Genomic DNA, 12,454 nt, shown 5'->3' on the forward strand with positions numbered 1-12,454 from the left:
GGAGGATATTGCAAATAAATTAGAGTTTATTGTATATATATATATATGTATATGCATATTGAGTGAATTATCTTTTACATTCAAATATAAGAGCCCATAACAGGTTTTTGTTAAAATTACTATAATATGATAACGTATACTAAATCAACCTATCTATCAAAGGTCGTAAGTCAAAAGATATTGCCTGAAATCTCATGATCATTGGACAATCTCTTACAATTAAGTGCAAAGGGGGGGAAACAGACAAGACACAAAGGTGCTGAATGACGGCAGGTACTACGTGCGAAATGTGAGCAAATTCTCGGTTAGAATGGCGAATCCCCACCAGACAGCTCTCCATTGCTCTCCACAGCTCTTTGTTTGTCCGCTACGAGTCTCAATGCAGGACTTACGCTCGACGCTCTTTGTTCAGCGCTTGGGGGCCGTCAATAAACTCTAACGGTTTAATGGGAACTACGGGACGCGCAGCGCACGAATCGTGTATTGTTGCTAAGGTATTGTGTAGCTAAGATACGTGAGGAGTCGTTAACGAAACGCTGTGATTCGCAATGGCGCATTGTTTATTCTATAAAGTATCTGTGGAGATAATAGCGCTTTAATGAGGAATTCCCTGGCTCGTTTCATGCTTCGATAATTATTAATCCCAACATACTGCAGAGTAATTAAAGCAGCATCGCTCACGAAAAAAAAAAAAACTGGAAGTCATCCACTCTTCTTCCTCGAAGGCATGGCGAGTATGATGACTTTTAATATTAAGAAATAAGTTTTACAGTCTAGACTACAGGACTTATTTGGGGAATGAGCAAAATACCGTTATTGGTGTTTTTCAGTTATAGTTCCAGGTACTAAGCTATATACAGAGTAGGCGGATTGTTTTATTTAATGACAACTGCACACGATGTGACAATGCTTGCGCAAGCAGAACGTAAGCGCTCGAGTCAGCAAAATAGTTCGGTGTTTTTTCGCGCTCTTAAACTTTTATATAATATTTCCATGTTCATCTGCTAACATAATGTACATATATAGCCAACAACGTGTCCCTAAACCGTGTAAAACTCTGTACATTTCTAGAAAGCAGAAGAGCACGGCAAATAAAACGGGAAGCGAATGTGGCACACACGCAGAAACAATCATTCTAAAAACATAAGAGACAATATATGCGCGCGTATTGTTCACAACTATTGTCCCATCTTGTGCAGTCTTTCGTGAGTCCGGCAGAAGCACACTGGGAATTGTTACAGTCCTCCTCGACCATGTCAGTCAAGTTTTTATATTGTAGATTTAAGTTTGACTGGAGACATCAAATCAAAGAACCTGCTGATGTAGATTAGACGTGAAATTATACTTACATGTGGAATTGTTTTTGAATGTTACAGGAGGATGGTGGTAACATGGTCACTTCACCCCTGTAGCTAGTTTGTAAATGGCTAACGGTGTTATAACTCACCCCGCGAGTTTTTGAATGACAAGTAAATGACAGTCATTCTGAGAAGCAAAGAGCAAGTAAATCAGTCTGAACCCTATTAAAAGGGCCAAACGAAACGTATTAATACTCTTCCGTTGACTAGCTACTAAGGAATCCTGCATTGTCGTTAAACGGCCCACATATAAACCCCGGTCCAGTCAAGTGTGTCGCACGCGCTCTGTGAGACTTGAGCACGTGGCTCCTCACTCAGCCCGGCGCTTTAACTGGCGGCAAAAAAAGGGAGAGCTGAGGAAAAGGTGTAAAAACAATAAAATGAATAAAAACCCTGCAATTATCGCTTACACTACGGCACATACACGCCTGTATTAGCTTTTCCGATTTATGTTGACAAACACGTGACAGTTTACCTCGGAAGGGTGAGAGAAACGACACATATAAAGAAAGAAGCCCCCCCAATAAAGAAAACAACACCCCGGGGCGCGTGCTACAGCGCTGGCAGGGGCAATTTCTTCCAAAGTAAAAAAATATATATACAAGTTCTACAGAAATAGAATGTTGCGTATGTAAAGCATTCGCTACAGCGTAACAACGACAGTTCCAATGTTTTCTGGTGTTAGTTACATTAATAGATCTCATTCTAATCATCACATAATACAGTCGGAAGTTATCAGTAGCCGATGTGTATTGCGCTAATCACCTCATTGGGGCTTACATAGGGGGAATACCCAACACTCTTTCTTGTCAAACTGAAAGTTTATACCCTTTTTCAAACAGTAAGAGTTTCCAGATGTTAAGAAATCAAATGCAAGGACTTACCAAGCGATGGAAACCTTCTCCGTGCGTCTTGTCAAATCCCATTTAGATTAAAATGATGGTTTACTTCAAAACAGTACATATATATACAGTTCCACACGACTAGAATGACTAAAACGTCGTTGTGTTTTATTTTAAAATGCAGTGCAAATGAGAGAAACATGAGCAGTTAATTTGCTGAACGGGTTAAAACCTGCTGAACACAGTCAAGGCATGACATGGCGAATTACGCGAGATGAAAAACATTGCTATTTCATTATGGGACAGACCCTTTAACTTTCCTCTATGTCTCGTCTATGTACTTTATAGGAGTTTTAGAGTTAAAAGAGATGAGGAGGAGGAAGGCGAGGCGGCGAGAGACTGAAGTAAGTTGCGGAATGGAGTTCAGAGTGTCATGGACCGAGGGGGTTAAAACGAAGTCATCGCAGTGACTAGATGTCATTTGAGCAGAACTTGAGGGAAACAAAACGTTAAGTGCTTTCTTCAAGTCTCGATGGTATATCACGTTGCCAAACCATCTTTTCCACATGGTGACAAATTAATCTAGATATTAACATAATATGTGTATTATTTAATCTACAGTCCACCTGGTTTAAGAGAAGCATGCAGCCAAACATGAGGCATTTTGTATATATATATATATAATTTTTTTTATTTCATAGCATTGTAAACAGAAACTGAAAAACAGTATGGAGGAAAGAAAACATTAATTGAAGCTAAAAACAAAATTCACATATTTCCTACTCTGTGTATATTTCAATCAGTATCTATAAGCAAGCCAACCATATGCAAATCATCATCATAATCAAATCTCTTAAAACTGCACTTTATATGACTGGATGGATGCAAGTACTGTGTATCAAGTCCATCGTTTTTAATGCATGTTGCATTCAGGGTAAAACATTAGACAATGAACAATCAAGCATCACGTAAAGCATTATTATAGATTGTTATGGTCAGTTATGATTTAAATAGTTTGATTATTATCAGATAGGCAATAAACAGTATAAGAAACACATTAAAACAAAAGATGTATGCTGTCAAAATACTACAGTAAACAAACAAAGAAAAAGTTCAGTGTTTAACCCTTTAAAAATGGTTTAATTTGCACACAATCATTGTGGACAAAGTCAGTCTGTAATGGTAATAATAGATTATTGTTCTGCAATGCAGAAATGAGTCACCTATCGCCTCACTTCTCAGAGGAGGAGAGCACAGATCAATACAGAATAGTGCAGCTCCATCTCATGAAGGAATGAGACACAGAAATGTGAAGATGGAAATCCAGTGTAAAGGAGAGAGTTATAATAAATCAACTGAAAAAGGGTATGAAGAGTAGATGGAGGTTTGAGAGCAACAGTCATCCAGAGAAGCTGCAAATAAAACGGACGGAAAGTTTTTAAATAAGAAAACGAGGCTCAGAAATGTAGTTACTGTCCCTTTAACTTGGATGGACCTGTAAAAGCACATTTTGATAGTGTTAATGACAATATCGCCTCTCTGCACGTCATATGCTCCCATTAATGGCCGACAGTCTTATCATACATTTTCCTGAATTGATCCTGAAATGCATTCCAAAGGACATGTATTTACTCAAACTTGTTCCCTCTCTTTGTCCCCATTTTGCCGTAGACCAATTGAATAAATTATGGAATGGAAGAAGAATGAGGTCATCTAGGTTCGGACTTGAAATTTGCCAGCCTTGGTCATGTATTTGATGCCTTTGAAAGGTTTGTACTTCTCGCCATACATGTCCAACCTATTTACTTTCAGACCTGTTGGGTGAAAACGCGGAAAGCAAACATGTCAGTTGCAAAACAGGTATGTATTTGGCACGATAGAGTCTTTGGGGAAAGGTTGTGACTGCTAAAAGCACTAAATCAATGACCACCAGTCAACGTGAGCTTGAAATGCTCTGTCCTACAGTGCCATGTTACATCAGCAGCTGCTCAAACCATCTGTTTCTGACTCAAAACAGCTCCATCTCCAGGCCACATAATAAAATGGCCATTTATGTTCTCAATTGCTCATTCATATGCAGAATTGTGCTTTATTACATTAAAGATTAAAGAAACAATTTACTGACTGAAGGTCAACTGTGAAAATTTCTCTGTTCACCTTTATTTTAACAGAAGAAAATCCTCAAGGTAACTGAAACAAATGTGATATTTTAATAGACTATATATTTGATTGCAATACATTTTATATCCTATGTGGCAAATTCTACAGTGCATAATTAATACACAAAGCATCCAGAAATAAATGTGAACTGAAAGCCTAAGCATTTTTTTTTTTAAACATGTAATCCATAACTATTGCTGTTTGAAAACTTTTAGTGCGGCTGAAATGCTTTCAATATTGTATCATATATATGATTTTTGTTATTCTGCTATCTTATTAAACAATCTTAGTATTGTGTTGGATAACAACTTTAAGTCCTATGTAAAATCTGAAGCAAAATCAGTTAAGAAACCACTAATCTACAGTACCTGAAATGGCCAGCTGTTGAATCTTGAACTGGATGTTGATTGTTGGGTTTTCGTCAGGTTTGGAGGCTCCAGTCTGGAGACTCATAGATCCTTTTAAACTGGGCAATTTCTGGGGGTTTATCTTACCCACATCCCATGACAAAAGCTGCAAAAATTGAATAATTGAATCATTTATATGCAGCTACCACAAGTAAACATTCACATTAAACTAAATCAGAAGATTGATGTGTGTGCTTGATGTTTCGATCAAAATGTAGAAGAAGAAAAAAATGAACCCATATTTAGTAAATTATTATGACCTGACTTTTGTCATCATTGAACTAATTATTATCACTTGACCACAGAGAACGTCCTAGCTTCACGTGTGAAAATAAAATGCAAACCGATTTAAAGGAGACATATTATGCCCCTTTTTAACAATATGTAATATAAGTCTCTGGTGTCCCCAGAATGTGTCTGTGAAGTTTCAGCTCAAAATACTGCACAGATCATTTATTATATCATTTTGAAAATGCCTATTTTTAGTGGAAGCAGAAACACCCTGTTTTTCGGGCTCGTGTCTTTAAATGCAAATGAGCTGCTGCTCCCCGCCCCTTTTTCCAGAATAGAGCTGCGCCATTACAACTCGGACCTGCTAAAAACATCTGTTTGGGTTCTGATTATCATGTTTATCACGCTGAAATCATGTGTTTTAAGCAATATTAGTTTAAACTTCTGAAATACGGTTTTCTGAAAGAACACATCCGAAGCACACGCACAGAAAGCGGCTGTCACAGCATGTGAGTACTAATCTAAGTTCTCATTCACACACAAGTTTATGTTAAAAACACACATGAGTTACAAAAAACAGTCGGTTATGTCTGTGAAGGTAAACAGCTGGGAAATAAATCGCATGTTTATTTTAGATCTGTATGGCAGCAGCAGTAAATAAATCAATAAATCCACTGCTCTCTTGTCTGGTCTGAGGCTGGGACTCTAAATAGTGTTCTGTGCTCGTCTGTGCAGACAAATACAGAACAGTTAGCATGTTTTGCTCAAACGTTCGCCATGGCGTTAGAACTGGTACACCTGTGTCGCTTGTGAAAACACAATAACGGCGCCGTGGGTGTCTTATCCTTAATCTTACAGATTAAGGGGCGGTACTATTATAATGAGATTCCATGTCACCAAGGGAATTAAATCAGACGCACTCGTTTTCTCAGATGCTTGCAGAAAAAGGCTTCCCAAAGCAAAGTTACTGGGTTAATCTTTTTCACGTTTCCTTGATTGGTAGATGCACCGGGGACCTGATTATAGCACTTAACACCTGGAAAAGTCAGATTTTCATGATATGTCACCTTTAAAGGGGGAAAAATATCACTTTTGACAACACTGACTTTTAAAAGACTATGTAACAAATAAAAAAATCCAATCAATAAATAAACAGAAAACAATAAATGCTTATTTACCTTGGTGACAGGATCAAAAGTGTAAGTGCCCTGTGAGGGGTTGAGGTTGGCATTGAGGACGCCACGGGGCAGCTGACTGCTCACCAGGACTGATTCCACCGCCTTACCCATAGTCTGCTTTGGGCCGAGGGTGAGCTCAAAACGACCCTGAGAACTGCCCTCTCTGAAGCTGATGTTATGCTTTACGTACACCGGGATGGCCACCAGGCTGAAGAACAAAGCAATAAAGCATTCAGTTATAACTGTCCATTATATTGCAAAATAACACAAGCAAAGGCACATACTCTAATGCTCAAAAGTTTGGGGTCAGTACTATTTTTATTTTATATTTTATAAATTAATACTTTTTTTGATCAAGGATGCAATATACTGATCAAAAGTGACAGTAAAGACAAAAAACTGTTTTTGTGAACTGTCTATTCATCAAAGAATACAAAAAGAAAAAAGAAAGTTAAGCAGCACAACTGTTTTCAACATTGATAATAATGAGAAGTGTTACTTCACCATTAAATCAGCATTTTACAATGACTTCTGAAGGATCATGTGACACTGAAGACTGAAGTAATGATGCTGAAAATTCAGATCACAGGAATACATTACATTTTAAGATAAACTGAAATAGAATAGTTATTTTAGATTGCAATAATATTACCCAAAATAACAGTTTTTACTGTATTTTTATCAAATAAATGCAGACTCGATGAGCATAAGAAACTTTCAAACACATTCTTTTTTTTTAACATTTAGTCATTTTTGCCGATAAATAACACTTTTTTGCAATTTATTTTGCTCAAACGTTCGCCATGGCGTCTTGAGCAAAATAAATATTTTTTGTAAATTCTTAAAGACCCCACCTATAATTACAAAGGTTGCAAAAACAGAAAACATTTTCTAATATTAGTAAGGGATTCTTGAGCTTTTTCCACTACTGTGAATATCTAAAAGGGACTATTTTTGTTGTTTCTCCACTATGAGTTACTAATCCTGACTTTGGGAGGTTCTCACTTCTGAGAGCTGACGTGGTAGGACAGGAGGCGGAAGTTGCCGTCTGGTGGGATGAAGGACAGAATTCGCTCGGCTTCCCAACGCTTGAACCGAACACAGGGGTGGAAGCTGACATCATCCAGGAGTCGAGGGTTCTACAGAATGAAAGATGTAGGCGTAAAATGTAAAGAAAGAAAAGAAAATGTGGGTTAGTATGCAGTAATATAGAATATATTACAAACTTGAACTTCAAAGTGCAGTTGGTAATTTGTCCCTCATTGCATAATTGCACATTCGAAAGCATAAATGCAAATTCTGCTAAATGCATAAATGTAAAAATGTTCGACATATAAAAAATGTAATAGCCATTTTGAAAGGTAAAGGTGTCAGCCCAAGACATCTTACTGGCCAGAGAAACTCAAGCAAAACATTACACAGTGCACCCTTTATATTTTAATTTTAGTATTTTTGTTATGTGCTTTTTTCATTTTTATATTTCTATATATATATATATATATATATATATATATACACACACACATACTGTCTATATATTAGTTTTTGTAATTTTAGTACTTAAACTTGAATGAAAATTAAAAATGCTATCTTGGCAACTAACTTAAATAAAATAGGTTTATGTTTTTCCATGTAATGTTTATATTTTATTTTATTTCAGCTTTATTTCAATTAACAAAAATAAAATGTAGCTTTAGTTACAAATAACAACACTGCTGTGAATAGGGTATTTTTTACAATTCAAACATCCTAAAACTTTCACTGCATGTGAAGCTGATGCATCCAGGCCAAGTTGTTCAGGACAAAAAAAATCAACAAAACATTTACCATAAATGACAAGGTGAGATCAGGCATTCCTGTAAGTTTCACACAGGCATCTACCACTCCCTGAATCTCTGCTGTGATAGTTGATCCTTTGGGGGGAAAATATATACATTTATAAATGATGTACTGATTCAAAGGTTTGACAGCAAAGACATCCGCATTTCATGGTAATATCCGTAAGTTATTAACAGATATAAGAAGAAGATCTACCTGATTTGTCAATGATAGCATCGATTTCTTCAACCACGTCAAAATAAGCTTCATTGTTGGTATATTTGACACCTGTGCGCCGCCACGGTACCACTGACAGCTGACCTGTAGGAAGCTGCTCGCCAACATTAGTACTTCCTGAGCACAGATAACAAACAGAATTAATTATTACCATGGTTTCAAAAGCAGACAGATATTTAATACACAACAAAATACCACAGAATACCTGTGATGGTGTTCACCACTGTGCGTAGGATGGTAGGAGGTTTAATGAGCTCTTTTAGGATGTTTGATTCGGTGGCCAGTGGGAAGCCATTATCCAGCATCTCCTCCAGCAGCTCATAGACCACAACAACATTGTCTTTAATAGCTGCTTCTGTGCAAACCCCAAAATAGTCCTGGAAAGAAAAATATAATGCGATAATGGAACGTTTTCAAAAAATAATGCTTTGAAATGGAAGCACTTTGAGGTCATTTATAGTAAATTCAGTCAAATATTTGATAAAACAGATCAGTAGTTCATAACAATGGAAGTACCAATTGAGAACCATGCACATACTATGGTTTTTATAAAATATAATATTAAAGTAGCTAAACTTTCCATTATTTTCTTTAATTAAGGCAGTGGTGGCTAAAACTGAATTACCAAAGTCCTTACAAAACATACTATGACATTACATTGCTTTTTTTGTTTTATTTATGTCATTTTCCTATTCTTTTATTTATGTAATACTTCTATAAAGTACAATACCGTGTACAGTGTTATCAGATCATATTTTGAACATATACATTGCTGTTCAAAAGTTTATGGTCAATAAGATTTTTTTGATTTTTTTTTTTTTTTTGAAGGAAACATTTTATTTAGCAGTGATGCATTAAAAGTGACAGCAAAGACATTTATACTGTTACAAAAAAAATCTTCCAAATAAAAGCTGATATTTTCAACTTTCTATTCATCAAAGAATCCTGAAAAGCGTTTCGGGTTCTACACAAACATTAAGAAGCACAACTGCTTTAACACTGATAATATTAAGAAATATTTCTTTTGCATCAAAACAGCATTATAAAATGATTTGTGAAGGATCACGTGACAATAAAAACGGGAGAAATAGCTGCTGAAAATGTAGCTTTGACATTATAGGCATAATTGCATAAATAGAAAACAGTTATTTTTAATTATAGTAATATTTTATGATATCACTCCTTTACTGTATTTTAATAATAATAATAATAATAATAATAATAATAATTTAAAAATCCAGCTTTGATGAGTCACGTACCGTACTATGACAATACATGTTTTGGACATGGTACCACGGCAATACCATGATATTTTAGACATTTATCATGGTAATTATCATAGTAATAACCAGTGTTGGGGGTAATGCATTACAAGTAACGTGAGTTACGTAATCAGATAACTTTTTTTAAGTAACTAGTAAAGTAACGCATTACTTTTTCATTTAGAAGGAAATACTTTTTCAAATAAGTAACTCCAGTTACTTTGTTTCCATGTATTGACTGACAGCTCTGGTGTTGCCATGTTGAGAGAAATCGGGAGTAAGTGCAGAGCGTTGTGTGTGAACATGATCTTACTGTAGTTCTAGACTAAATATGAACATGTGTTCACTCATCTCACCTGCACAAAAACAGATTCAGTATTCCTCAAAATGAATAAAAAGAGTCAAACGCAAACTCAGAATATTATCCAAACCTGCAATAATTAAATATGTTAAATAAGACAAATATCATTTACGTATTTAATCCCATTTTATTAACCAATGTCTTTGCTACTGACCTTCGATGATCCAATTTAACCACACTAATAATCAAAAACGACACATTTGTGTTTGATTTTTGTTATTGCTGAATAGTGTTGAACTTTCTTCTCCTGCGTTATATATTTCATGCATTTGTTTGCGCTTCGCCCTCTACTGTACAGACGTGAATTTACATTTCCTTCAGCCTGAGGCCTATTCATTTCACTTTTCTTATGAAAGGGCATTTATGTTTGTAAAAGAATAACTTTTTTATATTAAAAACAAACAAGCAAGCCCTGCCCAGATTTCAAAAGTAACGCAAAAGTAACGTGACGCGTTACTTTCCCTAAAAAGTAACGTTATTCGTTACTTTTTTGAGGGAGTAACGCAATATTGTAATGCACTACTTTTAAAAGTAACTTTCCCCAACACTGGTAATAACAGTATTGCCATGGTACAGCCACATCCATCAACATGAACGGACTTGCTGTTTGACACCATCACTACACAATGGGAACGTGGGAGAATACAATAAACCCCTCAAACCTGAAATGTGTCCACCACACGATGGAGGAACTCGATGACAAACAGAGGAGGCACTTCGCTCTGTATGACGGCCACGAAGTAGATGCGATGGCGGAGCACGTTAATGAGGAAGTGATGCGGGGTCGGGATCACGGGAGGAACGTTCTCCGGTTCCGTGGCGCGTTCCAGGGCCTCGAAAAAGTAATCGCAGACGGATCGGCTGACCACACTCTTCCAGTGCTTCTCCAGAAAGATGTCCCCCGATGCGTTAATCAGGAAAAGGCTGTGTATCATCTTGGCGGCTGGAAAGACAAAGTAACCAAATGTGAAACACAAAATGAGTCGTTCAGGCAATAACAGAACAGCAACCTGCCAGCGTCTTCACGGGTAACCGATAGGCCTCTGAGCTCATTTGTTATTCTGCATCCCTATCTGGTTACCGGACAGAAGAATAGTTGTGTTTTTAAGAGCATCCAGCTCGGATGAAGGGTCACATCATCATCATCATCATGTTATTATTGTCTCCTCCCCACTCTCGCATCACAGGACTGTCTTGTGACAAGCTACGGATTCAAAAAAGGCTCATTCATTCATTCATTCATTCCGCGTTTTCATCTATCGTTTCTTTTTCTTTGGGCGTAAATGCTCACATTGTAAATATAAATCAATATTTACGATCTCTGTTTTTTTTTCTTTTTCTGCCACTTCCCAGGATTTTTATACTAGACCGAACCAGAAATGTCACTTCCTTCTCCGTTATTTTGAGACGACGAAATGAATGATTGTCATTCGCTCTAACCAATGGCGGACTCCGTCTACCGCGTGTACCCGCCCACTCCATATTAGCGCGGAAGCGAGTGGACTATAATACTCGAAGGTCATTGGACAGTGGCCAATAAACGTCACTGCACAGCGTTGTTTTATTGGTTCAAGGTAGCTTGTGCTCGGCATTGAGGTTAAAAATGCCATAATAAACTCAGTTCGTTGCTGTTATGTCTCGTGCTGGATTACATTTAGATCAACACATGAAGAACTGCTGTATGTGTCCCTTATGCGTTAAACAAAGACAAGCTGACACGAACTTATACTGTTATTACAGGCATTTTCTTTGCACATCAACAAAAACATTAAAGATTTTGGTCTCCACAAAGATGCCTTATTGTCCTGTCCCTATCCATGTTATATTTTGTTTCCATATATATATTAATTACATATTAAGCCTTTTGTATTTGTTCTCTGTCTATATAGATCATTTTTATATACTATAATAAATCGAATTCCAGTTTTAGACATTTTATTCAAAAGTCTATTTTAACTCTATTATCATTAGAACTGCCACTTGTTAAAATAACGTACCTTTTAAGGATTCTCCTATTAAAAATCTGCCTGATAATAATAAGTACTGAGTTTCCATGTCATGGCAGATAATATACGATTGATAAAGAAAATCTATTCTGTCAAAAGAAAAAAGAAAAAGTTTGAACTGCTACAAGTGAATTTAAGCATCACGGCATTATACTATTAAAGGGGTCATATGATGCGATTTCAAGTTTTCCTTTCTCTTTGGAGTGTTACAAGCTCTTGGTGCATAAAGACGATCTGTAAAGTTGCAAAGACTAAAGTCTCAAAACCAAAGAGATATTCTTTATAAAAGTTAAGAGTCAGCCACACCTAAAACGGCTCGTTCTAACACGCCCCCACATGTCTACGTCACTATGTGGAAATATTAGCATAATGCACCCAAATGTTCACGCAAAGAAAGAAGGCGTGGTTTCAGGAACAGCAGCAGTGTTGATGCCGCTATGTCAGGGAGACACTGTGTTTCAGTGCGAAAACGAAAGCACTTTATTTGGCCTTCCGGAAGTAGATGCAATTAGGAATCATTGGTTAAGATTTATTTACAACAGAACAGCACAACCCAGATGTTCCCGAATTTGTGCAATGCATTTTATGGATGAC

At 36.7% G+C, this 12,454-nt stretch overlaps 1 protein-coding gene across 4 annotated transcripts; it reads right to left on the reverse strand.

Annotated features, from left to right (window-relative positions):
• Window positions 1–3,115: 3,115 nt before the first annotated feature.
• ap3m2 (adaptor related protein complex 3 subunit mu 2) lies at window positions 3,116–11,303 on the reverse strand. 4 transcript variants are annotated; one of them, XM_016233560.1, is made up of 10 exons: window positions 11,171–11,303; window positions 10,936–11,058; window positions 10,517–10,797; window positions 8,437–8,608; window positions 8,211–8,348; window positions 8,004–8,089; window positions 7,182–7,315; window positions 6,177–6,384; window positions 4,729–4,873; window positions 3,116–4,014 (listed from the first exon to the last, which is right to left on the reverse strand). In XM_016233560.1, the coding sequence occupies exons 3-10, from the start codon at window positions 10,787–10,789 to the stop codon at window positions 3,914–3,916; spliced, it is 1,257 nt and encodes a 418-aa protein (XP_016089046.1). In that variant the 5' UTR covers window positions 10,790–10,797; window positions 10,936–11,058; window positions 11,171–11,303; the 3' UTR covers window positions 3,116–3,913. The 4 variants fall into 4 exon arrangements, with proteins under 4 accessions (XP_016089046.1, XP_016089043.1, XP_016089047.1 ...); XM_016233557.1 differs by lacking the exon at window positions 10,936–11,058; XM_016233561.1 differs by lacking the exon at window positions 10,936–11,058 and having other exon boundaries at window positions 11,146–11,303.
• Between the last annotated feature and the right edge of the window lie 1,151 nt (window positions 11,304–12,454).

The sequence above is a fragment of the Sinocyclocheilus grahami genome, unplaced genomic scaffold (genome assembly GCF_001515645.1).
Source record: "Sinocyclocheilus grahami isolate Dianchi unplaced genomic scaffold, SAMN03320097.WGS_v1.1 scaffold434.1, whole genome shotgun sequence".
NCBI classification, from domain to species: Eukaryota; Metazoa; Chordata; class Actinopteri; order Cypriniformes; family Cyprinidae; genus Sinocyclocheilus; species Sinocyclocheilus grahami.